This window comes from Crinia signifera, chromosome 4, assembly GCF_055691185.1.
Source record: "Crinia signifera chromosome 4, ASM5569118v1, whole genome shotgun sequence".
Classification (NCBI taxonomy): Eukaryota; Metazoa; Chordata; class Amphibia; order Anura; family Myobatrachidae; genus Crinia; species Crinia signifera.
Window position 1 is genome coordinate 275930258 of NC_139220.1, and position 25150 is coordinate 275955407.

At 44.4% G+C, this 25150-nt stretch overlaps 2 protein-coding genes across 8 annotated transcripts in view; both read left to right on the plus strand.

Moving 5' to 3' along the window:
* FER1L5 (fer-1 like family member 5) overlaps positions 1 to 6185 on the plus strand; it is a 101972-nt gene extending 95787 nt beyond the window's left edge. For 5 of the 6 annotated variants that reach the window (XM_083184602.1, XM_083184606.1, XM_083184605.1 and 2 more), the window contains 7 exons: positions 513 to 608; positions 702 to 843; positions 1952 to 2051; positions 2146 to 2363; positions 4029 to 4138; positions 4300 to 4447; positions 5957 to 6185. In XM_083184602.1, coding sequence (XP_083040728.1) covers positions 513 to 608; positions 702 to 843; positions 1952 to 2051; positions 2146 to 2363; positions 4029 to 4138; positions 4300 to 4447; positions 5957 to 6103 — 961 coding nt within the window. In that variant the 3' untranslated portion in view covers positions 6104 to 6185. Of the gene's footprint in view, positions 1 to 512; positions 609 to 701; positions 844 to 1951; positions 2052 to 2145; positions 2371 to 4028; positions 4139 to 4299; positions 4448 to 5956 lie in introns of those variants that run through there. The other variant, XR_014473569.1, reaches the window with a different exon arrangement.
* Positions 6186 to 9393: 3208 nt separating this feature from the next.
* Positions 9394 to 24621, plus strand: LOC146075411 (WW domain-binding protein 1-like). Of its 2 annotated transcripts, XM_083184611.1 has the most exons (5): positions 9488 to 9546; positions 14660 to 14754; positions 17082 to 17184; positions 18655 to 18807; positions 23856 to 24621. In XM_083184611.1, exons 2-5 carry the CDS (start codon positions 14680 to 14682, stop codon positions 24245 to 24247), a joined length of 723 nt encoding a protein of 240 aa, XP_083040737.1. In that variant the 5' UTR covers positions 9488 to 9546; positions 14660 to 14679; the 3' UTR covers positions 24248 to 24621. The 2 variants fall into 2 exon arrangements, with proteins under 2 accessions (XP_083040738.1, XP_083040737.1); XM_083184612.1 differs by lacking the exon at positions 14660 to 14754 and having other exon boundaries at positions 9394 to 9546.
* The last annotated feature ends 529 nt before the right edge of the window (positions 24622 to 25150 follow it).

Here is a 25150-nt window from a genome sequence, read left to right on the forward strand (position 1 = left end):
AAAAACCGGGACATTAAATTGTGATCCTGTGCATGCGCACAAATTAAGAAGCCAGCTGACTGCTTCTTAGGGACTGCTTCAGCTGCAGCCCCTAGTAGTCAGTGATGGAGAACATTGGAATGTCACATGTTGTTGAACTACACATCCCAGAATACCCTGCACTGGCCGCAAACTGTTGCATGGCATGTTGGGTTGTGTAGTTCAACAACAGCTGGAGTGCCAAGGTTCTCCATCTCTGCTCTGTGTTATCGCAGGTCATACTGGCAGTCCCAGGAAAAGCCCCAGGGCTGCTAGTCAGTCTCTAATCCGTATTGTGCTAGGGATGCCTTGACTATGCCCAACACCTACCCTGGCCTGTGCAGCTCTTTCTACTCAGCAACTCTACAGCATCTTGCACCATAAACCCATTTGCCTAATGTGGACCATCAAAAGATGTACTTGCATTGCAGCAGGCTTTGCAAATGACCTCGAGATTAGAAATGTATGTCTCACAGGCCTTCTCCCCCTAATAGGTATGTTTTACGATGCATTGTTTGGCAGACACAGGATGTGGATCTTGAAGACACCAGTTTCTTCGGTGAAATGATGAGCGATATCTATGTAAAGGGGTAAGATAACAGTTGAAGCAGAATAAACAACTGAGTATAAGCACAATGCCCAAACCACCACACAGATGACAAAAGCATGGGTCTCTTTTGCAGGTGGATTGATGGGATGGAGTGTGACAAACAGCGTACCGATGTCCACTATCGGTCACTAGATGGTACTGGTGTCTTCAATTGGAGATTCATTTTTCATTTTGAGTACAATGATACAGAGAAAATGTGCGTCGTTCACAAAAAGGTACATAGAAATATATAGGCCGATTCAGACCTGTTTGCACAGGTCCAAATTCATCCCCGACCCATATGGTGGGGGTCTGCGCATGCGCAATAATGCGCACATGTGCACATCCCCGTAGCAAACACCTCTGGTGAGTTTTTCACTAGCCTGGGCGTTCGCAAAATGACTGACAGGCAGGTGGCGGTCGCTGGGGTCCGCCCAGCATTTCATGAGCGTGCCCATGAAAGCGGTGGGCACGCCCATGGGAATGTTGTACATACTCCTACAAATGCAGACATGGCCATGCCTGCTTGGGGTGGGTGAATGACGTCATGTGCTTGCCTGTATGAGCCAAATTTATGTTACCACACCCTTACTACCGCACCCATACTGATCTCTGCCTCTATGAGAACACAGAACAAGATGTGTGTGGAGATAGTGAATCCCCACCAGATGGCGTTGCCACACTCAATAGGATTTATCAATAAGACTCTATTATAGAGATATATTTGATCTTTGAGTAAAAAAAAAACAAAAAACATGGTATACATGATAAAATAAGAAATGCGCATTTTACATATAAATTATTACACTCAAATGGGACATACAACACAACACATATAAAGTGAATAGACACGGGCTGGCTATGAGGCTTATGGCTGCATGTGAATAATCATGAGACAATAAAACTTTTTCCTTTTTGAGCAAATAGTTACCAGTCCACATGGGATTATAGCTCTTGCTGTGCTGGGCGTTGATACCAGATCCTATATCTGAGCAGAAGCTGGCTTTTAGTAATGCAGTGGATGTCCACTCCCTAATTGGGGGAGTTCAGCTCCAGGTACTGGTTTCGTCCCAAATGGTGTCCAAATCCCCAATGGGATATTTGTAATCCACACAGTGATAGCGACTGGCAACAATATGGCTAGAGCAGGCTCCCTTTCCACCCATGTTCCGGATCTGGGTAAGTATAAATCCAGTCAGGATGTGTGACTTTGCATTCTGGGAGTTGTGTGTGTTTATTTTCCTAGCATGTGCAGTCCTACATGTGCATTCAGCTCTGCAACCCGCCGAGATTCAGGTCTGTCAGATTTAATGACATCATTTATTCCTGTGTCCATTATTCCAGGATCACCTCTGGAGCTTGGACAAGAATGCCATCTACCTGCCACCAAAACTCATCATCCAACTCTGGGACAATGATAAGTTTTCAGCTGATGACTTCTTGGGTAACTTGTCAACCACGGTTCAAAAGCAGGAGGGGGGGGGGGGGTAATAAATATGTTATTCAGGTTTCTAAATAGATTTTCTTTTTCTCCAAAGGTGTATTAGAGCTTAACCTGACCCACGCCCCCCGCCCTGCTCCCTTCCCTGAGAACTGTACTCTGAATACGATGAAGGGGCTGGACACACGATGGGGCGTCCTCTCATATCTCCTTCCAAGGCTGTCCCCTTCCTGCTTCTTTTCTCTCTTTAAGCAGAGATCTGTGAGAGGCTGGTGGCCTTGTGTGTCGCAGAAGAGCAGCAAACCCCGGCTCTCGGTATGATGTAAGGAGCTGTATAACTGAGTGTGTAGAACAGGTTTCCTTTGCTTGTCAGGAACATGTGTGATGCACACAAAATGTTACCACATACTAGCACAGGCTGCACAGCGTGTCTGACGTCATGCATTCAGTATGCAGGTAATATGTTGCATATGTATGTGTGTCTGAGAAGAGCAGTAACACCAATGGTAAAGTATGGAAACGTCCACAAAAACGTAAACCTCATGTGGACCTTTTCATATGTTGACCACAACAATGTCAACCATTTGCTTGTGTGTAACTTTTGATCGTGTCAACTAAATATATTGACCATATGGGTTTACTTTAACCTATTGACTGTCGACATAGACATTGTCAGCCTACCATCCGGATCCCTGTAATATGCGGCTCCCTCATACAATATATTAGAGGGATATAGCCACAATGTTGTAAAAAAAAGGCAAGTAATAAAGTATAATACCATCCTAACCTTCACTGACAGAACCGTGGGGGTTTAATGGGCGCCGTGAGGTGTGATCAGGTACAAACTGCCCAAGCTCGCTCCAAGATGGCATGACCTTGTACCCTTCAGTAGGTGGCACAGCACGTAAAAAGGCTTATTGTTCCAAACGGGAAGTGCCCACAACCAGTGGAATAACTTGGGTGGGTGTCACCCATCACTGTGTACCTAACCCAGTTACCCTATCCACTGGATGCGTGCATGTGCAGTGGAGGTGTGGCCTTGTTCTCACAATACCACACCCCCTGATTAATTACATTTGTGCCACACCCCCTGTCTCCTCACACTGGAGGCTTGCCCCATCTCCTAGTGCTGCTGAGCAGCCCTCAGCCTCTAACAGCGCACAGGCACAGTGTGGATGATGCACTGGAAGACAACAAAATAGCACAGCAGGTGTGACCGCTGCTTGCCTCCATAGATAAGTCCCAGCAGAAGTGAATCCAGCAGGGATATGCTAGTTTCTGATGGATGCAGACTGCACATGTCTGCTGCTCTATCTGCCTTACCAGACAACACAACAACATCATACTGTATATTGCAGGCTCATTACCTGTTTTCAGATGAAACTGTGAAACAGATGGGTGTTTGACATCTGCTGCAATCGGGGAAGGCTGTTTTATCATCTAGCGGCAGCTGTTTGTTGGTGTTGGCTACAAGCTGCTAATAACACCTGTATGGTAGGCTAAGCTAAGAAAATGGTGGCAAACCCTGAATTCCCAGACTCCAAGTAATATTATGCATTATGGGCCTGATTCTGGTTCACTTGCAAAAGAAAATTCTCTCTCTAATGGACAAAACCATGTGCACTGCAGGTGGGTCAGATGTAACATGTGCATAGAGAGTTAGATTTGGGTGGGGTTTGTACTTCAAACTGATATCTATATTGCAGTGTAAAAAAGAAGAAGCCAGTATATACTCTGCACAGAAACATAATAACTCACCCAAATGTGACTCTCTCTGCACATGTTGCATCTGCCCCACCTGCAGTGCACATGGTATGGACCATTAGAGAGTGAATTTGCTTTTGCAAGTGAACCAGAATCAGAACCTATATTTCATTGAAAGAACTCCATCTAAATGGAATTAGTCAGTTATTATATATTAACACACAATATGTTGGTATATGATGGTATTATTATTAATAAGCTGTGATTGTCATCTAGGGTAAAGTTGAGCTCAGTTTAACACTGATGACAGAGGAAGAGGCTGAGGAGTGTCCGGCAGGGAAGGGACGAGAGGAGCCCAATACTAACCCAACGCTGAATCCACCAATGTAAGCATTGTCTAACAATGTTTTCACGAGTAATTGGATTGGCTCACTAGGAATTCTAAACCGTATTCCTGGTATAATCTTTCTCCTAATGATACACTTCTTCAGATTTCTATTGCGCATATAGAATATTTCCCAAACCTGATATTTCCCACTTTCTCTAGACGGCATGAAACGTCTTTCCTGTGGTTTACAGCACCACTTAAGGGCTTACGTTACATAGTATGGAAGAGATATCGCTGCAGATTCCTGTGTGCCCTTGTCCTTTCTCTGGTTCTATTGCTGATTGCAGTTTTTGTCTATTCGTCATCGGTGAGTTGCAAAACTTTGAGATACAAGAAGGCATTCATTAAACTTAAGGGTTATCCTATAAGGGAGGGCACAGCTCGTAGGCCATATGCCATGCCACACTTATCTTTTACACTTCTGACTTCCAGCATACAATATGGCACTAGTTTAGAGCAGTCGCCACTTTCATGTACTAAATATATATGTTTGTGTGGTTTTAAAGCAAGATAAAAAAAAAGAAGAAGCAATGAAGTATTTGGTATTTGAATAGTTGCACAGTAGCTCGTTTAATGGGGGGGGGGGGGGGGAGGACTTTTAGCAGTAGTACCTAGAATCTACCATAATTCATCTGGGTGTCTAGCTTTTAGCCATGCTGCTCCAACTCCAAGAAACTCACTTCCACGCACAGTTTGAGAGACCCCCCCCCCACTCTAGAATCCTTAAAAAAAAAACAGAATCAAGACTTTCCTATTTACTCAAGCATTTCCGTAATTCCTTCTATCCACCCACCGAAATCACTTGTTTTAACCCACAATTTTTTTTACAGTACTTTTGCATATGCAACCACTCTCCACTTTGCCACTGTACTAACTAATCGTGGTAAAGCTGGCTATGATGTGAGCATACACGTCCATCATAGCAATACATTGGAGCTGTGGCTTAGTCGCAGCCCGGCATGTTAAGCCACATGTGGGCTTGGGCAGTGGGGTGGATGACGGTGGCTACATCTATAATTTAGAAGTAACAATAGGGGCTAAATGTATTGAGCTTTAGGTTTTCAAAATTGCAAATTGACATCTGTTCTTTTTTATATGGCATTGGTAGTAAAACCACAGCATAATGCACTTACCTCTAGATCTTTATTTGTATTGAGGATGCTGAGTTGTTTTCTATGTATTTTCCTAAATTATTGCAATTGATATAATAAATGTATATAATAATACAAAATATGTACAGTAGTCATGTTACCTTGGTGAATGTAGTGCCACCACAGATGTACCTACACAGTAAATCTTTTTTTTTTTTTTAAATAAGTTTATTGACAGATAAAATACAGAACAATATTACAATTCACCACAGTACATCTAAAATCAAATAAAATGGAAATATACACAAACATGAACGGTTCTATAAACATTTTGTGATGCCTTGATCACCCTCTTGCGCTAGAAGTGAGACCTCCCCCCACCCCCAAGCATAACCAGCCCCAGACTCTTTCAGCCAGTCCTGGTTACCCAAATACAGGGGGGGGGGGGAATAACTAGGGTCACCCCGTATTTAAGAAATATCTAGTACTTTCATTGTGTATACATAATACAGATTACAACCCAGGTTGTGCAAAGTTTTAATTGTTTCCATAGTAACCGTATGGACTTCCTGTTAGTGTACCGTACTGACTAATCCATAGCTGCTTCTGTACTGTGCACCAATTGGTTCATGTTTAGTGAATGACCGCCAGTTTATGTTTCCTTACCTGACTATAGCAGTGGTTATGGAAAAAATACTGATAATCTTTTTCCTGTTCTCATTTAGGGATACCTCTCCATGAAACTGATCAAACCTCTGACTAATGAGATCGTCTGGCCATGGCGCAATGTTAGCATTAGCAGTGGTGACAGTAACAGCATTAGCCACCACCACAGTAATGACCTGCAGTTTCTGCACCAGAAGCATTTGTGATGTGCTGTACTTATTGTGAACAAGCACATACTGTACACTCCCTCTCGCACCAAGAAATAAAGTACTTTTTGCTTAAAAAGAAGCTATGCTGCCATCAATTACACTTTATGCTGTGTACACATAAGGATCTCACTGTGCAGTTCCACAGAGTACATCAAGGTCAGAGGCCCAGTCATCTATAAATGTTTTATGGGGTTACAGTATTCAGAAATGAATATATCTGGGAAACAATTGGATTATTGGGAACATTTTCTCATGTACACCAAATGCGTGTTGTCACACTTACAGGAGGCGTGGCCAGCACAGAGCGCTGAGCGCTTGTTACAATGCTGAAAATGAGTAATATGCTGTAAGATGATAAATGGTTAGGGACCACTGCATTACCAGCATGGTGACAGCACAGAAGTGTCAGGTTCAGGCAGTAACAAGTGGTACAGGTTATTAATCATACTATAGTCATAGACTATAGGCTTAAGTGGGTTGGTTCCGGCACTATCTTTAATCCCTTTATTAATTTCCTTTTTTAAATCAAATCTATCAATTAGATGTTCTCCATTACCAAAATATGTAAAAGAAAATATTAAATATGGTGTGTAAAGTACTGGTAACATGATCACATCCCTCGCATGCAGTCGCTAGTAGAATTAATAATTAGATGGCCAAACCATCGAATGATTCCTGCTGCCTTCGGAAATAAAAGTCAGTCTGAACTGACTTTCATGTCTCTTTGGAGTCTGCCAAAAAGGGCAGGGCCCCCGGAAGGCATTGGCCCGCCTGCGTTCCCATGGGGACGCCCAGATTTTTCATGGGGTTGCCCATTAAACGCTGGGTGTTCCCATGGTCTGTTCCAATGTGCTCCCCCCAACGGAGTTAATGGCTTGGTGACTGTGAAACTCACCGAATCCATTCGCTCCCGGGGTCTGCGCAAGCTCAAATTTGCATGTATGTATGCACAGACCCCCCACCATTGGAATGGGGCCAAATTCGCCCCATTATGAATGCTATTGAATAAGGCCCATTGTGCCACCCCCCTTCCTCCCTAAGGTACAACTTGAAACCCAACAACGTTGGCTGGAAGGGGAAAGGTGCCGCCCTGGGATGCAGTGCTGCTAGCTGCTGATGTTGATGTGATGTCTGATGCCCCCGGGGCCAGAGGGCAGGACTAGAGGGGCTAAGCACTGGGGTGGGGAACGGGCTGCTTGATGACTCCTACCCCATGGCCCTGGTAGCTTCAGAATAGAGTTAGACATTGAATTGTTGGTGGACGGCTACTAGGCATCGTATTGCAATTATTTAATGGTAGAACCATCAGTGGTTTTAGTGATTGCATGTGCTGAAGCATTCAGGGCTTTGGAAATGCGCACATAGGCACAGCTGCTGCCAGTGCAGTGTGCGGCTGTGGAACAGGAGGATTGCAGGCAGGTGGTGGCTGGTTGGGATCCTTTCCCACTCTTCTGGCTGGTGCAGCACCATTCTGATTATCAGAAAATGGGGGAACCCCATGTATGCCAGCCCAGGCTGAGTCAGGGTCTGGTTTACTAATTTGGGGAAGGATTCCATTCATTTTTTGTCAGCACAGGTACTGATTTAGGGGGCATGGCCAGCGCAGGTGACCTGTTGCGGCACTGCATGGACACAAACACTGATAATCATGATGGCAGCTTGCGAGCACTTTTTTTGCTCAGAAAAAGAACTGTATTGAAATGGGACGTAAGTGTCTATGGCGAGCTCTGGTATAAATCATACTTGCCTACTTTTGAAAACTAGTTTCAGGGAGATTATAGTTGGTAGTATAATTCTGCACAGCGCCCCATTGAGGGGGGCCTGTCATGCTCCACCCAAAGGGTGTGTCTAGTTCCATATATGGAGAGATTGTGAAAAGAGATTGTGAACATGGCACCTGGAAGCGTGGGTGTGTACTGCTACATCTGAGAGGAATCTAGTAAAATTACTTATATCCAAATGTAGATGAGCCCCAAAACAGTTAGTAAGAGATACTACACTTGGTTAAGTGCTGGTAAATGGTGCTGATGAGTCAATGTAACTCTATCTATCTCTGATCCCTTTTTCCCTAAAAATGTAACAGTGTAATGTGGAATGGGAGAAATGAGGGAGATTGCTAGACTAATGAGGGAGAGAGGGAGATTGCTGCTATTTCAGGGAGTCTCCTGCAGAATGCAGAAGGGTAGGCAACTATGGTATAAATCCATAGTATTATCCTACTCTAGCACCTAGAACACACCACTCAGTAGTTACTGCTCTGCGTATGGCCACAATTGCTACTTTCATAGTGAACACAAATTGGGCCTGTAAAGTATATGAGAGCATAGGTGGGACCAATTCTATTATAGGATCTCTTGGGTACATTTACTAAGATGGGAGTTCTTTTGAAGATGGGATGTTGCCCGTAGCAACCAATCACATTTCACTTATTTATTAAGCACCTTCTAGAAGATAATAGATAGAATCTGATTGATTGTTATGGGCAACATCCCAACTTCAGTAGAACTCCCATTTACCTCTCAGCCTTCACGGTAATTAATTAATTAATAGCAAAAATCACTGAATTTTGTTACTGTTTGGCATCACACATACGCGCCTGCAGTCATTCGATAGTCAATTGCAGTGCGAATTATCACAACAGTGAGCAGCTCTGAATAACCATCTTACTCTGTATATTTGTAATTGCTTGTTTCATTGATAATTGGCAAAACGTCCACCAGTCAATCAAAAAATGCATCACCATTGTGACAGTTGGTGACCTCTTCCCACGCATCTGCTGACTGGCATGAAACGTGACATACTGGGTGGTCTGGGAACTGTGACAGGTGTTAAAAGCCACCCACTAACCAGGGATTTCAGGGAAATTTGAGTCCAAAGGGGGTAGAAAGGGAGTAAAATGTTCCACCCAGCAAACCTTTGCAGTTTAAACCGGGAACATCAGCTAGTGAAAGTCTTTAATATTTACCATATGTAATTTACCATTATAAAGCATGTAATAGTACAAGTATTTTGTTCTTAAAAAAAAGTTCAAGGTTATCCAATGCATGCGCATAAGCATTGCCTCCATCACATTTTCCGAATACCATGTAATAGGAATACTTCGGTGACATTTGTGCATGATGTCATCACTCTCTGACGCTGCCTAGCTCTGCAGTGCAGAGCAGCACTACAGCCACAGTGCACTTTCCACCCTGTCTGCACCGTCGCGCGCACACGGCAGGGAGTGCGAGCTCGATCACGTGATACCGAGCACCAGCCCGCTAACGCCCCCTGGCGCTCGTTTCCTACAGTTGTCTTTTAACGTTAGGTAATGTGACCAATCACGTTAGGAGGAAGTCGCCGAGCTGACCAATCGTGATACGCGGTGACAAGGAACAGGAAGTGGCAGCGGCTGGGGAAAGATGAGAAGAGAGGAGCTGGCAGTGCGGGGTTCAGTCTATGTATGTACCCTTTACCTACACCTGTGCTTATGTATGTGCTTTATGTATACACACGTGCTTATATATGTACTTTATAGCCACACACATTTGCTTATGTGTGTACTTTATATATAGCTACACACACGTGCTTTATGTATATGTATACATGTGCTTATGTACTTTATATACACACACACACAGGTGCTTATGAGTGCTCATGTATGGTACCCAATGTGTACACATGTGATTATGTATATGTAGCCTACTTGTGCTTAAGCATGTTCCCTATATGTACACCATACACACATTTGATTATACATTTAAACTGTATACATGTGTGATTATATATATTTATGCCGTATTTAGACAAATGCATCTATATACATACATACATACATGTGTGTGTATATGTAGGTATTGAGATGCGCTAATGATGGTACAACATATAGAGGCAGGTGCTTGTGGATGGCAAAGATGTCTAATTGAACCATCTGTCTCTTCTTCCTCATGACTGACCACCAACTGTCCCCAACAGTGAGCAGGGTGGGGAGAGGGGGTTTGCCTTGCAGGGAATGAGAAGCAGAAATGCATTATGTTGGCTGAAAGAGCATAAATTCCCAATTCTGCCATGTTGTGTTCTGGCTCCAATTGTTTATGGAAATATTTTGATTAAAACATTATGGTGTGAGTCAGCTGGCAGTTAGTTTGATGGACGACCTACAGTTTTTTTTTACTTTTGTGACTTGTGTTAGATCTAATGTCAATAAACTAGTGTAAACTATAATTCAATCTTCATTGCTTGGAACAGTCACCTTGGATGTTTGTGCCACAATTATGGTGAACCTGGTGCTAGAGAAAAATGACGGAGACTATTTATTTATTTATAGTTTCTTATATAGCGCAGCAATGGGAAACAACAGTGATAAAACAACTCCAAAGTTTATGAAAGTCTGGTCACAAAGTGCAAAAGCAAAGCGAGTAAGTGTCTTCCGCAATAGTAGTCTTCATTCTAGCACCCTGCTCCTTATTTATTTATTAAGTTTCTTATATAGCGCACACATATTCCGCAGCACTTTACAGAGAATATTTGAACATTCACATCAGTCCCTACCCGTGTGGAGCTTACAATCTATATTCCCTACCACATGTACATGCGCGCGCACACAGACATTCTAGGGTTTATTTTGTTAGGAGCCAAATAACCTACCAGTATATTTTTGGATTGTGGGAGGAAACCAGAGTACCCAGAGAAAACCCACGCAAGTACAGGGAGCATATACAAACTTTGCACAGTTAGGTCCATGGTGGGAATGGAACCCAGGACCTTAGTGCTGCGAGGCAGTAATGCTGACCATTACAACATTCATACTGCTCCTTGAAAAATCCTTGCAGTTCCTCCTTCCTGCCTGGAGTGTCACTCTCTGCTATGGTGTTTCTACAACAGTCTGGTTTGTATCTCAACATTGAGATGCAAACCAGACTGTACTTGAAGTACCACAGCAGACATCGACACCCCAGGCAGGAAGGAGGAACTACAAGGATTTTACAAGGAGCAGGGTGCTAGAATGAACACTAAATACGGATGGTGTAATGGTTAGCATTACTGCCTCACAGCGCTGAGGTCATGGGTTAGATTCCCACCATGGCTGCGCTCGCCACGCTATATAAAATCAACTCCACCCCGACGTGGATAGTGGGGGTATGAAAAGGTCGGGGGACGCGTACCGCCGCCCCTCGCAGGCTCGCTGCGCTCACCATGCTTCGGGGTGGCGTTAACAATGGAGGGGCATTTGACATAATTGTATACCCACCCTGATGGGTAAATACTAAAAATGGGGTCTGGGGGGCATTTAACATTGGGTCCAATGTAAAATTGGGTCTCAGGGACCATTTAACATCGGATCCAATGTAAAAATCGGGTTGGTCGCGACCGATTTTTCAGACCCGATGTCATACAATTAAATCGGTGGCGCCGTGCTAGGAAACAAGTACCGGAACTGTTAATAAATAAATAATAGGTGTTTGGGGGTATATGTTGGGAAACTGGTAACACACTCTTGGCAGAAGTACAAGTCACAACATCAATGCTAGTAAGTGTTATAGAGCAAATTATTGCTTTATAATGCAACCTATACTCCTGATTCATGACACAACTACAAAACGCTGCATTGCGCAATGTATTCTCTCAGCACCTGGCAGTGAGTACAGGTTCAACCACCATGAAAAAGGTGGCCTTAAGGTGCCCATACACGCACCGATTTTCGCGATGAGATGCACACTCCGGCGGCATCTCATCGCACAGTACAAAAAGTAAGTGCTGCACATACTTTTTGTACTGTCTTTTGATCGCATCGCACGCACAACGCATGCAATGCAATGCTATTTTAGCACAAACTGTACCGTATAATCGGTACGTGTATGGGCACCTTTACTGAAAATGTGGCATGAATAGGCCTGATTCATAGGTGGACGCAGTACTGATGTTGGTGCAGTTGAGCGATTATTTTCTGGTGCATATGCGTGGAAAGTCTGGGAAAATATCACTGGGCATACATGAGCCCAAGGTATGTGACGGTGTTGTGTAAAATATCGTTATCACTTGTGATGGTTTGGGCGGTTCAGGGTTTGGTCTGGGAGGTGACCTAAAAGTCTTTGCAAAAAAAAGGTAAAGTTATGGGAGTGTCACGGCATGTTTCGACACACAGAAACACAACCGTAGCAGCCATATTTTATGAAAATAACAAGGGAGTCCCAACATCAGGCATGGATTACACCAGCGGTTCTCAAACTGTGGGCCCTGACCTTCTCAGCATGGGGTCGCAACTCCATGTTGCTGACCATCAGGCTGATGACTTTTCTAATCTCAGTCAGTAATTCAAGGAGTCTGAAAAAACTATTGAGCGGTCTGTTATTTTAGACTATCGTTTTATGCCTTCATAATGCTGCCACCATGTATGTGCTGTCTGCTGACCTTGTGATGACCTTCTGCAGTCACTTGCTGGGGTCCCGGAATAATTTTTATGGTCTAATAGGGTCCGAGAGTAGAATAGTGTGAGGACCCCTGGATTACACAATACATCAATGTTCTGACTCTTAGTGCATCGATGGTGGAGAGATCAGATCCCCCCCCCCCAGTGCACATGAGCATTGTTCACATATGCAAAGGAGGAGTCGGAGGGCTTGCATAGTCCATCGCACGGTAGTGCACAAGGGGAATGTGTGAGAAATCGTATCAGCCCATGATCTTCGTCCACCTCTGAATCAGGACCAATTGCGGTATCTGCACAAAAACATATGAGGTGGAATGTTTTTGATCATGAGCAGTTCCTTTCCTTCTCCATACATTTCTCTTCCCATCACTCTTATACAAGTAGATCTTTGTCTCATCCGTCCATAGATCCAGAACTGTAAAGGCTTTTTTAGATGTTGCTTGGAAAACTCTAATCTGGTCTTTCTGTTTTTGAGGCTCACCAATGGTTTACTTTACACCTTGTGGTGAACAGAAGTGAAACCTGTCCATCCACACATAATTAAACCTAAGGATGACCTCTAACAGAATCTATGTAATTTAATATTTTTTCTCTAAATTTCTAAATAAGAAACTTTTATTCTAGCGGTGCCGTGAAAAAAAATTCTAATACTCCAGAGTGCCATGATTTAAAAAACTTTGGGAACCTCTGCCCTATACTGGGTAAATCCTGGCTAATACTTGACTGCCTGTAATAACTGAAGTTCTGTATTTCTTAGTAACAAAGAGTAGTTGCTTGTCAAAAAGATTTTTGTGGGTTGGGGACATTCCTTACTTCTTACCCTAAAGCTGGCCATACACGAAAGATGTAGGTTGTAAGAGATTGAATGAGTGAGTACATATGATCTGCTTCAATCACAAGCAAAGCCGAAGGATCATACGTGCAGCATGTATGATCTGAAGATCGACCTGCAGGACTGCGCATCATACCGATTTACCTCACGATGTGCGCGCAATCAATCGCATGGCCAATTTAAATTGTGCATTTGGGCCTGATATCATTCTAGTGTATGACCACCTTAAGATCCATGTGCTGTGCATTGTATAGTGGCTTTAATCACGGCACTTCTCTGCTTGTGAGTTATGGGGCAGTATTCAATACTCCCAGTTCGCTGTTTTTTCCAACGATGATTGCTTTTTTTGTGGAGGCCAGTCCTCTTACCAAAAATGGTCCTCACCCTATTCAACGCTCCCAGTTCCCTAAAAATGAACAGCGAGCTTCGACCTGTTCGCCGCTTGGTCCTTGCCGTTGTTCGCCATTGTTTTCTTATGGGAAATTTTGTGTACCTCACCGTTTGTGTTTTCAATGCTAAAATAGAGAACGCTGCTCTCTTTTTTTTTTTTTTTTATGCCTCTTGGTTTTGCTTTTTGCATCCTTTTTTTAGGTGAATTCAACTTACATACTTTCTTTGTTTTTTGGTGTATAAGTACAGGCTGAGTATCCCTTATCCAAAATGCTCGGGACCAGGAGAATTTTGGATAACGGATTATTCCGTATTTCGGAATATTTTAATATTTCAATGATGTATTTTGAAGTATCTTGCATTTATGCTGTATAAACACATAATATACACACAAATATATTTTATTACCACATAAAATACACACAAATTTATTTTAATTGTTCAAAAAACAAGGTTTCAAAAACGTGCAACAAAATGTATGTACAAATGTATGTACTATCTCAGCACTGAATTTGAATGCCAAGCAATCATTGTCTTGCACATATATAGTGCCAGTTACATATCATGTCCCCAGTGAGTTTTTAGCAAAAAAAAAAAATTTTTTTCACTTTCTGGAATGTCCGTATTTCGGAATAATTCGGATACGGGATACTCGACCTGTATATATTTTTTTATTATTTGAAGGATCTATATTATTTTTTTCCTTAGAAGTGCCACATTAATATATTTTTATTATTTTGTGGTCATTTTTTTCCCCCCATGATGTATTTTTTTTTTTCTCACTGTTTATTCTACCCATGATTCACCTCTACTTCCTCACTCCTTCATTTGGCCTTTGAGGAGATACACACAGCATTAGCAGTCTGCTGATTGGAATAGTTTTTTGGGGGGCTAATTTGCTTTTTTCGCCATTTCTTTGCAGTATTTGAACACTGCCTACAAATGGAGCCATTTACTCTGCCTACGCCACATTGGTCAATGCTTGCCGTCAGGCTAGCAGCTGATGCGTTGAATAGGGTGAGTTGGAGCCATGGCGATGGGTGGAAAAAACAGCACATGCACGATGTGCCGCACTCGCCGGAGCATTGAATACTGCCCATGGTGTAAATGTGGACATTGGTCCGTGATTCATTTGACGTTCGTCCTTTGCTCTTTAGATGTTTAGCATGGCTCATCTTGAGGTTGCAGATATTATTTCCTTGTTTGCTACTTCCCTACTCACAACCTGATCTTCTCCCTGTACCTCATCTAACTTTAGTATTGCTGTCACATGGTCAGTTCTCACTTTCCTCACTACAACCGGCTCCTGCTGATTTAGTTCTTTCTATTTTCTTGTTACTGATGAGAGAACTGGTGCTTGGAATTGTTCTGACAATTGCTAAGACATATCAGGGATACACACCTGCCAACGGGCACCCAAGACGAATGCTGGGTACACACTGGCCAATACTTTAGCTGTCTGCTTCAACAGTCTCTATGTATCGGGCCAGTGTGTACCCAGCATTAGTCTGCATTTTGTGAAGTATTAATCATGATTTCCACTTATTTTCAACCTGGTTTTGCTTTGTAAAAGTATTGCGGCTTTAAAAACACAGCCATTATTAAACAACATACCGGATGTCAAATCATATTCTAGTACCCTGTACCTTTCAAAACCCGTGCAGTTCCTCTTTCCTGCATGGATGGTATTCTCTGCTGTGATGATTCTAGCACTGACTGGTCTGTATCTCTGTGGTGAGATATAGACCAGAAGCACCAAAGCTTAGTAACACCCCAGGCAGGAGAGAGGAACTGCATGGGCTTTGAAATTAGTAGAACACTACCTATTACATGTACTTTAGCTCAGTTGTCACATAGGGGTTATTTATTAAGGTGGGAGTTCTATTGAAGATGGGATGTTGCTATGGGCAACCAATAAGATTCTATCATCTTCTATAGCAGTGATTTTCAACCTTTTTACCTTGTGGCACACTAAATACGATTTTAAAATTGCCAAGGCACACCATGAGATCCCACAGGGCAGAACACATTGGCCCCTATAGGAAAAAAACAAACCTATTGGCCCCCATATAAAAAATCACACTGGTCCCCACAGGTAACAAAAATAAAATACATTGGCCCTTTAAATGAAAAGAAGAGACCAGTAAATAACAGTTGAACTGGTGGTGGCTGTAAACTGGTTTGGGCATCTCTAGATCTGGGGGCACACTTGAGAACAGCTCAAGGCACACTAGTTGAAAAACACTGTTCTAGAGGGTGCTAAATGAATAAGTAGATTCTGATTGGTTGACATGGAAAACATCCCATCTCCAGTAGAACTCCCATCTTAGTAAAAAAAACTCCTTCAGCTTTCAAGGTCCTTTACAGAAACATACAATTACTATTAGAATGTTTTATTAGTAATGTCCCATAAAATAGCTCTTCTACTTTACAGCTTTAAATATATGAATAAGGCTGCGTACAATAAATATGGTTGATAACTATGAAAACCGGTATCCTTGACGAGCCCCCAAGTGACAAACAGACGGTTTTGAAACCAGTTATGGATTTTATTTAAGCCAGCAAGGTCTACTATCAGAGGCAGAGTTGAAGTGACATTGGGAGTTATTCAATTGTGGTGCTTGCCCCCTGCATGCAACAAGCTTTAGTCAGCTCTGCCCTCTAAGAGCACTAAGGTTACCACTCTGTAAACGGGATTGTGGCACTGTTACAATGCATTCATTCGAATTTTCAAGAATTAAAATTTTTAACCAGGTTATATCTTAATTTAGAGCTATCACGGTTCATCTAGACCTATAAGGTAAATTAAATGATCTTGAGAACTAAACAGAATATGCCTCCTATTTTGTTGCTATTAGGAACAATGAAGCCTTGCTGTGCAATAAAGTGAGCACTTGTCATTCCTTTGTATAACTGCAGGGAAACGTAGTAGAATTTGCGGAGGTCCGGTATTCTGGCCAAGATTTCCACCCTGGTTTTGCCTAGTAAATAATTTACCACAGGGGTGGCCAAACCTGTCCTCAAGATCTACCAACAGTTCAGGTTTGTCAGGCACCCTGTGGATCTATAGTAGAAATTAATGCAGCATGTATGACAATGTGACAGTAATGACTACAGCTGTGCACTAGCTAGGGGATCTGGAAAACGTGGACTGTTGGTAGATCTCGAGGACCGGTTTGGCCACCCCTGAATGTCAGCTTAAAGAATACCATCAATCTCAGCCGAAATCCCAGACTTCTGCAACCTTGGACCCTGTTACATTTCCTTGCAGGTATAGAGCAGCTTACTATTTAATGTTGCATATATACACCATTACTACATAAAAGCTGATGGTCCTGTTGCAGGGACGGGAGTTCTGCTTTGGCGAGGACCGGAAGCCTTACAGATGTGAGATTGGATACTGCTGCGGGGACGCCGAGTGCTGCACCTACTACTATGAGCTGTGGTGTAAGTCTGCATTACTACCAGCTGCAATAGAATATTTCAGTAGAAGCACTGGAACACACCAGCTTTGTCATTCTTAGATCATTTGCAAGGGCCGCAGCTCAGAGCTACATGCCGAATGGAAAGAAGTGACAGGTGGTCCCCTGTGGACATGGGTGGTTGTATCCTGTGACGATAGCTTGCTGCATAGATTTTACTAACCAGTATAGATTGCAGGAACTTGTCCCTTTGGAACTAAACTAAATGCTATTTATTCCAGCAACAAATACTGGCCATGGATGCTTGTAAGACAATACTCCCAGATTACATGCAAATTATTAAATATTCAGTCAAATACATATTGTCAGTCAGATGCTATTCCTGCTTTGCGTAGAGCTTTTCACACCTCACGATAAGACAAATTAGATAACCTATCTCTGTTGTTGAATTTCCCTTTAGAGAAGCTTCATCAGTACAAATATGTGGGTGAGTTTGCAGGGAGAAGTTGGCAGGTAGCGCATACTGGTATGGGTAGGGAGCAGGTTTTGAGCAGAATACAGAGCTAGAGTTGGGCAGAGTGGGCAGTGCAAGGTGTCAGGCAGTTTGGTGTAAGCAGGTGTGGGTCAGGCTGGACAGTATGCAGGGGAGCAGGTGTCAGGCAGGCCTGACAGTGTGCGGGAGTTGGTCAGGGAGGAGCAGATATTGGGCAGGTTGGTCAGTGTGCAGGGAGGCAGGTGTTGAGCAGGGTCGGGGACCAAGTGTCAGGCAGGCTGGTCTGTGGCAAGGGGTGGGGAGCAAGTGTTGGTCAGGCTTGTCATTGTTTTGAGGGAATAGGGAGTAAGTGTTGGGCAGGCTGTTTATTGTGCTGGAGGGTGAAGGGGGCTGGTGTTGGGAAGGCTGGACAGAGAGTAGTGGGAGGTGTTGGGCAGGCTGCTTATTGTGCAGGGGGCAGGTGTCGGGCAGGCTAGTCAGTGTGCGGAGGAGCAGGTGTCAGGCAGGCTTGTTATTGTACCAGGGGGAGTGGAGCTGGTGTTGGGCAGGCTGAATAGCGGGGGAGATTAGGTGTTGGGCAGACTGGTCAGTGTGCAAGGGGGCAGTGGAGCAGGTGTCATGCAGGAGGTGTTGGCATAGGAGGACAGTGTGCACGAAGAGGATGTGGATTGGGGGGGCATCCAGAAACATAATAAACGTATTGAGAAAGCCAGAAATGATTGTAAAATGCACTTAAAGGTCACTTTTTCAGTACACATGTGAGGACCTCTGTACAGGAGGAATTGGATATTACTGAGATAAGAGCTTGTTGACTTTTGTGCAGTGAATGTATTGGTGATAGAACATGGACATTTTACAATCAGATGTGTATTTCTGTGACACTGCTTGCTAATATGGGCACGATGCCCAGCTGTTCATAATGCTGGGATGCAGTGAAATATTATTTTTAGACAATGATACAACTGAGGCAGCCATTATTAATATGCATGTTTTCCTTGCTAGGGTTCTGGCTGGCCTGGACTCTCATTATCCTGGCTGGGTGTTGTTGTGCCTGTCGTCATCGCAGAGTTAAACTGAGACACCAACATGAGCTGAGACAACGGGAGATCAGCCTCATGGCCTACCAAGGGTTAACTCCGCCTGCTGCTGCCTTAGGTAACCCTTATCCTGCTTGATGTTATATGGAAATGATAATGATATGCCTGACATATGATGTTTTCAATTCCCACCAAGGCCCTTACTATGGCCCTTATTCTAGTTGACTCAGACGGATGCGTATTTTCGGACGGCCACCGAGTGTTCTTAGCCCCGCCTACTGTACAGATCGCTCACACCGTCCGAATGCGGTAAGACACAGAGAGAACGGACCGCGATTGGATGTTTCATGCGAACACCTCCCCCCTGCTCGGATGGTTCCGTACGATCCTTTTCTGCAAAGAATTCACGCCGTGTTCGGATGTGCGACGCTTTCGCACATGCACAGAAACGCCTCTGCACATGCGCAAACACAATACATCGGCCGTCCAACCAAACACGCAGCCGTCCAACTCAATCAGAATAAGGTGCCAATGTGTAGTTTGTATGTTCTTCTGCACTTCCATAGGTTTGAGCCGGTCGCTCTGGTTTCCTCTTGCTTTCCATAATCATATACTGGTAGGTTAGTTAGGTTCTAACAACAATGATCTGTCTGTGTGTGTGTGTGTGTATACATGTTTAAGCTCATTGAAACAGGGCCCTCTTCCCTCATGTTCTCATAGCTCTCTTCTAATGACAGCTATCTTGCTCAGCGACCGTTTACAACCTGTCCCTGGTAGTATGGGGACTACTCCTCTGCTTCCCTACAACACAGCTGTATTGTGTACTAAGAATTGTGCTGCTAATGGTTACCTGAGCTTTGGTTTAGGCAGAGCTCTGGTTTCAGTTGCATACACACTGAGGGTTTTCCCCCCTGCCCAGCCTGGGGGTGGATGTCTTTCCATAACAGGAGGCTATGGAAAGCCGTCCACTCCGTCTCTCATCTGGTGGTAATACCAGCAGATAAGTGGTGTCTGGCATCGATGATGCTGGAGCGTGCTGCAGTGCTCACCGCTGCCCCGTACACAGTGGGCTGCTCGGACGTGAAAACTGAGCGGCTTTTACATGAAGGTCACCCAGTGTGTACTGGGCTTACGCTGGGCTTCACACATTTCCCTGTAAACTAATTATCAAGGTTATGCTGTGTCTTTTAAGTTTTCTAATTCCAACCCAAGAAAACAATTGTTCCAGGTGCCCTGTACCCTCCTTATGCCTTTAAGGCATTTCACTACATAGCAAGGAAGTTATGGGACATTATGACTGACCTGTATTTGGATGTAGGTAGTTTAATTACATTCTATTACTGCAAATGTTGAGGGTGTGGTGTTTTATGGCTGAGTGATTCCCACTGATGAGGTGCCCATGAGGAAGCTCTGAGGGGAAGTGTGTATTAGGGAGCTTAGTGTGATGGGAATACGAGGCGTATGCAGATGATGTACTGTTTCCCTCAGGCCCTATTAGAGGACATGTTTATGTTGCCACAGTGTCCTGACTGAATTAACTGGAACAAATGAACTCTACGTGTATTATTTGGAAAATGATCTCTGTTCTAGACAGATCGGTTTGGATACGTAGACATATGAGAGAGCATGTCATTTTATATTTAATACTAAGCTTATATACAGTTAACGCAAGGATATCCTGACTATATCAAGTAGAATCAACTTTATTACAATTGTTGTTCATCCTTGTGCTTCTATAGAACAGTGGGGGTGTGTGTGGGTGGACACCCCACACCCCCACACGTGGCACCTAGACACCCCCCACACACACTCGCTGCATTCCCGATACCAAACCCCCCCCCCCCCCCCCCGCAGCACTTCCGAAGCCCCCCTCACCCTCAATAAACTCACCCTGGTGGTGGTGTCGGTCCTAGTCCGTGCCCCCCTTATCCATTTGTGCGGCGGAGTGGAGAAAATTTTTTCAAAATGGCCGTGGCCAGCCAATCGCGGCTTGCTGTGTCATTGCCCAGCCCCCTACAGCTGGCTATATTAGCCAGCTCCAGACAGGGGGCAGCCAGTCCTACGGCGGAGGAGGAGCAGAGAAGAGCTCCAGAAGAACAAGCCCTGGGAGGTGGCAGCCAAGCAAAAGAGCTGCAAAGGCTGCCACCCCCAGGTGAAGAACACAGATGAAGAGGCTGAAGCCCTGGGAAGCAGCAGCCTTGCAAAAGAGCTTAAAAGGCCGCTGCCCCAAGTGAAGACTCCGCAGAAGCCCTGGGGTGGCAGGAACCCCCTGGGTGAAGACAAGATGCAGTTTATTAAAATATTTAAAAACCTGTGTTTGTGTTAAAACCTGTGTTTGCGTTTTTATTTTAATATTTCCTTTACAGGGGGACTATAGGTACCAGCGGGCCTTTAATGCCCCACATGTTGGTATCTGTGGTTCTCCCAAGTACCAGCATGTGGGGCAGGCTTGCTGGGACCTGTAGTCCTACTGTAAACAATATTACTGTTTACATAGTTACATAGTAGGTAAGGCTGAAAAAAGACTTGCGTCCATCTAGTTCAACCTGGTATAGATATCCATTGCTGATTTGGTAGGTTCTGGTATTTTACAGACAAATTATATTTCTTATTTGTACCCATGGATGTTTTTCTCCAGTAAATGTTTGTCCAACTTTGCCTTGAACGCATTTAATGAGCCAGCCGTTACCACCTCTCTGGGAAGAGAGTTCCAGAGTTTGACTGTTCTGACCGTAAAGAAATTCTTTTTACTAGCTGAATGAAATCTTTTTTCTTCTAATCTATATTCATGTCCTCGTGTCCTAGATTCCTTTCTAGTAGAAAAGAGGGTGCGTGACAGTTCCTTATATTGGCCCTTGATATACTTGTACATGTTGAGCATGTCCCCCCTTAAACGTCTCTTTTCTAATGTAAATAGTCCCAAATTGCTTAATCTCTCCCCGTAGCTTAAATTCTCCATTCCCCTAATAAGCTTTGTTGCTCGCCTTTGGACTTTTTCTAATTCTATGATGTCCTTTTTATAGTGTGGGGCCCAGAACTGTACTCCGTACTCTAGGTGAGGTCTCACCAATGCTTTATATAGTGGCATAATTACCCTCGAGTCCCTAGTTTCCATTCCCCTCTTTAAACAAGCTATCAACCCTGCACCCACCGCCCAGCGGTGCAGGGGATAGCCCCGGGCTTCAGCCCAGGCCTTGGGTGCCCTGGAAAGGGGGGACCCCTTTATTTGGTGGATCCCCACCTCCCCAAAAACTCCCGGCCTGGGCTGACTAGTTAGGGTGGGTAATGCTTTGGCCACGGGACCACATCAAGTGTGTCCCCTGGCTATGGCATTACACCCCCTGCTAGTGGAGCCTGGTGCTGGTCCTCAAAATATGGGGGACCCCCTATTCATTTTGTCCCCTGTATTTTGGAAACCAAGGACAGCTCAAGAGCCTGGTGCTGGTCCCCAAAATACAGGGGACCCCCACTCACTTTTTGGGAACCAGGACCACTCAAAGAGTCCGGGGCTGGTCATGCTTGTGGGGGGGACCCCACACCATTATTATTTTTTTATATATATTTTTCTATGCCACTTGCCACCAATGTTTCTTTGTTTGGGGGAGGAGGGGGGGGGGGGCACTATGCCACCAACGTTTATTTATTAAAGAAATGGATTTATTTATAAGTTTATTTAGGAAATTACTGTCTATACCATATAACATTATTTTTGTGATGAAGTGCAGTTTTTTACGTCACTTTCTGTGACAGATTTGAAATCTCTCGTGCTGAATCTCCCATTATGAATCTCTGGCACAAATCTCTGCGTATGTAGGGCCCTTTAGAGATAGAATTGCATTGTGCAGACTGCAATGCCTTAGGGCAGGGGTGGCCAAACCAGTCCTTGAAATTTACCAATAGTTCATGTATTTCAGGCCACCTGTGGAACTGTAGAATGTGTCAAGTTAGGAATGAATACAGCACATTGGAAAATGTGACAGATAGTAATGGCTACACCTGTGCACAACCTAGGGGGTCTGGAAAACCTGGACTGTTTGGAAACCCCTGGATATTGTTGTACAGTTGTCTAACCTCCTTCCGTGTATGGGCATCGATGGTTGGTAGATATCATGAAATTGTGATTTTAATCCGTTTTAGCTATATTCATTTTATTATGGCTTTTCACCCAGTTAATTGTGAATAAAATGTATTTGTGAAAGATCAACCAATCCCTGATTTGTTTTAGCGCTGCTTTTTATGTGTATTTGCTGTATCACTTACTGGTTAGAAGTAAAGCTGCCCATACACGCTCCATTTAACGGATCCGATTGGGACTTAAATAGTACACATCGTATCGGATCGCATGCCTTGTGCATGCAATGCGATCCGATGTGTAGCTAGTACAAAAAGTATGTGCAGCACATACTTTTTGTACCGTACTATGTGATGCGCAGGAGCGCGCATCGCATAGTACAGAACGGAGCCGGTCCACAACGGACCGTGTATGGGCTCCTTAAGTCTGTGTGCTGTATCACTATTACTGGTTGGATGTAGTAATCTTTGTGCTGTATTACTCTGTGCTGGATGGAGATAGTCTATAGTTCTGCATCACTGTGCAGAATGGAGGTAGTCTATGTGCTGTATAAAGGCCCCCATACACTATACGATTTGGGCACGATTTCACCCGATTCGGATGAATCGGGCCATGAAATCGGCCCAAATCGCATGGCTTGACAGCCCCCCCGATCCGATGCGCGGTCCCGTGCGCGTCGGGCAGTCGGACCGGCTGCACATAAGATTTCCTAAATCTTATGTGCAGCCTCCGGGCGGGGGACGCCAGAGCCAGGCAGGGGGAGAGCGGGCAGCGTCAGCGGTGACAGACGCTGGGGAGGGCGATGCTGGGGACACAGGCAGCAGCGGGCGGGGGTGGACGCCGGTGAACGGAGCTGGCCGGGCGCAGCATGACCGGGGACGGGGAGAACGCTGCAAGAAGAAAAAAAAACCATTACAAATGAATTGGAAGCCAGTGATTGGCTGAGAGAGCTGTGAGAGAGCTGAATGTGCTGTTGTTCTTCTAACCAGATCATTATTACAATCTACCAACAATAGCACCTTCTTTCTTCTGGTATAGAGTACTTTTAGATAAAACAATTCCTTTTATTAAATAACATTCTTGTGTTCCTGCAGACCCATGGCCCAACTGCAAGCTGCCTACCTACGATGAAGTGACACAGGACCCCCCTACACCCCCACCACCCTACTGCGAGATTCTGGATGAGGTTCCCACAGTTGGAGGGAGTCCACCACTTCCTGCAGACAGTTCCACACATTTGGACCAAGCCTGGTCCCACCACAGAGAACCATCACCTGAGGCACAGGGGTCCACAGTAGACAATGGCCCACCACAACATGACCATGTGGAAGAAGAGAGCCCAAGTGCCTTGGAGAGAAGACGTCATGTCACAGGGGACTCGGGGATTGTACTGTGTGATGAGAAGTTGGTGTGCATGAGTGAGAGAGAAGAGACTGCCTTATGTAGAGGGTATATCAGTGTGGACACTGGTGCATCCAATGCATGAGAGGTAGATAGGCTGTAGGAGGTCATACATGATAAGGGGCTGTACCCCCAAGGACATTTACTTACAAGGGCTGTTACTCCAGGGGGAGCAGAGGCCTCGCCAACCCTGACAACCCTCTTTCTTGGCACTATCCTTGCACTGATGGCATCTTCTTGCAGAGCTTTTGCACTTTGTTTTTGTTTGTGAGTGGATTTGATATAGAATGAGTTTGTATTTACATTTTTTTTTTTGTATAGCATTAGACACACTTTGTTATAGACATCATAAGGTTCAGTAATATTGTAAATCATCAGTACATGGTCTCAAAGAAAGAGCTATGTCTGCTTATCTGAGGAGAATACCGGAAAATAAACCAGCTAATTTCAAACAGTGGACTGTGGTTGTTACTATCCTCTATACAGCACTTACCTTCTCTGCATCACTGTACACTAGGGGGAGACACTGAGGTGACGGCTGTTACTATCCTGTATGTACACAGCGCTAACCTCTGCATCACTGTACACTAGGGGGAGACACTGAGGTGACGGCTGTTACTATCCTGTATGTACACAGCGCTAACCTCCTCTGCATCACTGTACACTAGGGGGGGACACTGAGGTGACGGCTGTTACTATCCTGTATGTACACAGCGCTAACCTCTGCATCACTGTACACTAGGGGGAGACACTGAGGTGACGGCTGTTACTATCCTGTATGTACACAGCGCTAACTTTTTCTGCATCACTGTACACTAGGGGGAGACACTGAGGTGAGGGCTGTTACTATCCTGTATGTACACAGTGCTAACCTTCTCTGCATCACTGTACACTAGGGGGAGACTCTGAGGTGACTGTTACTATCCTGTACGTACACAGCGCTAACCTCCTCTGAATCACTGTACACTAGGGGGAGACTCTGAGGTGA

Bases quoted from the DNA above. Each gene is read 5' to 3' on its own strand.
- LOC146075411 (XM_083184611.1), top strand. From the start codon at position 14,680: ATGGAGCCATTTACTCTGCCTACGCCACATTGGTCAATGCTTGCCGTC. The intron at 17,185-18,654 runs GTAAGTCTGCAT...TTTCCTTGCTAG, and splicing joins CTACTACTATGAGCTGTGGT to GGTTCTGGCTGGCCTGGACT. The intron at 18,808-23,855 runs GTAACCCTTATC...GTGTTCCTGCAG, and splicing joins TCCGCCTGCTGCTGCCTTAG to ACCCATGGCCCAACTGCAAG.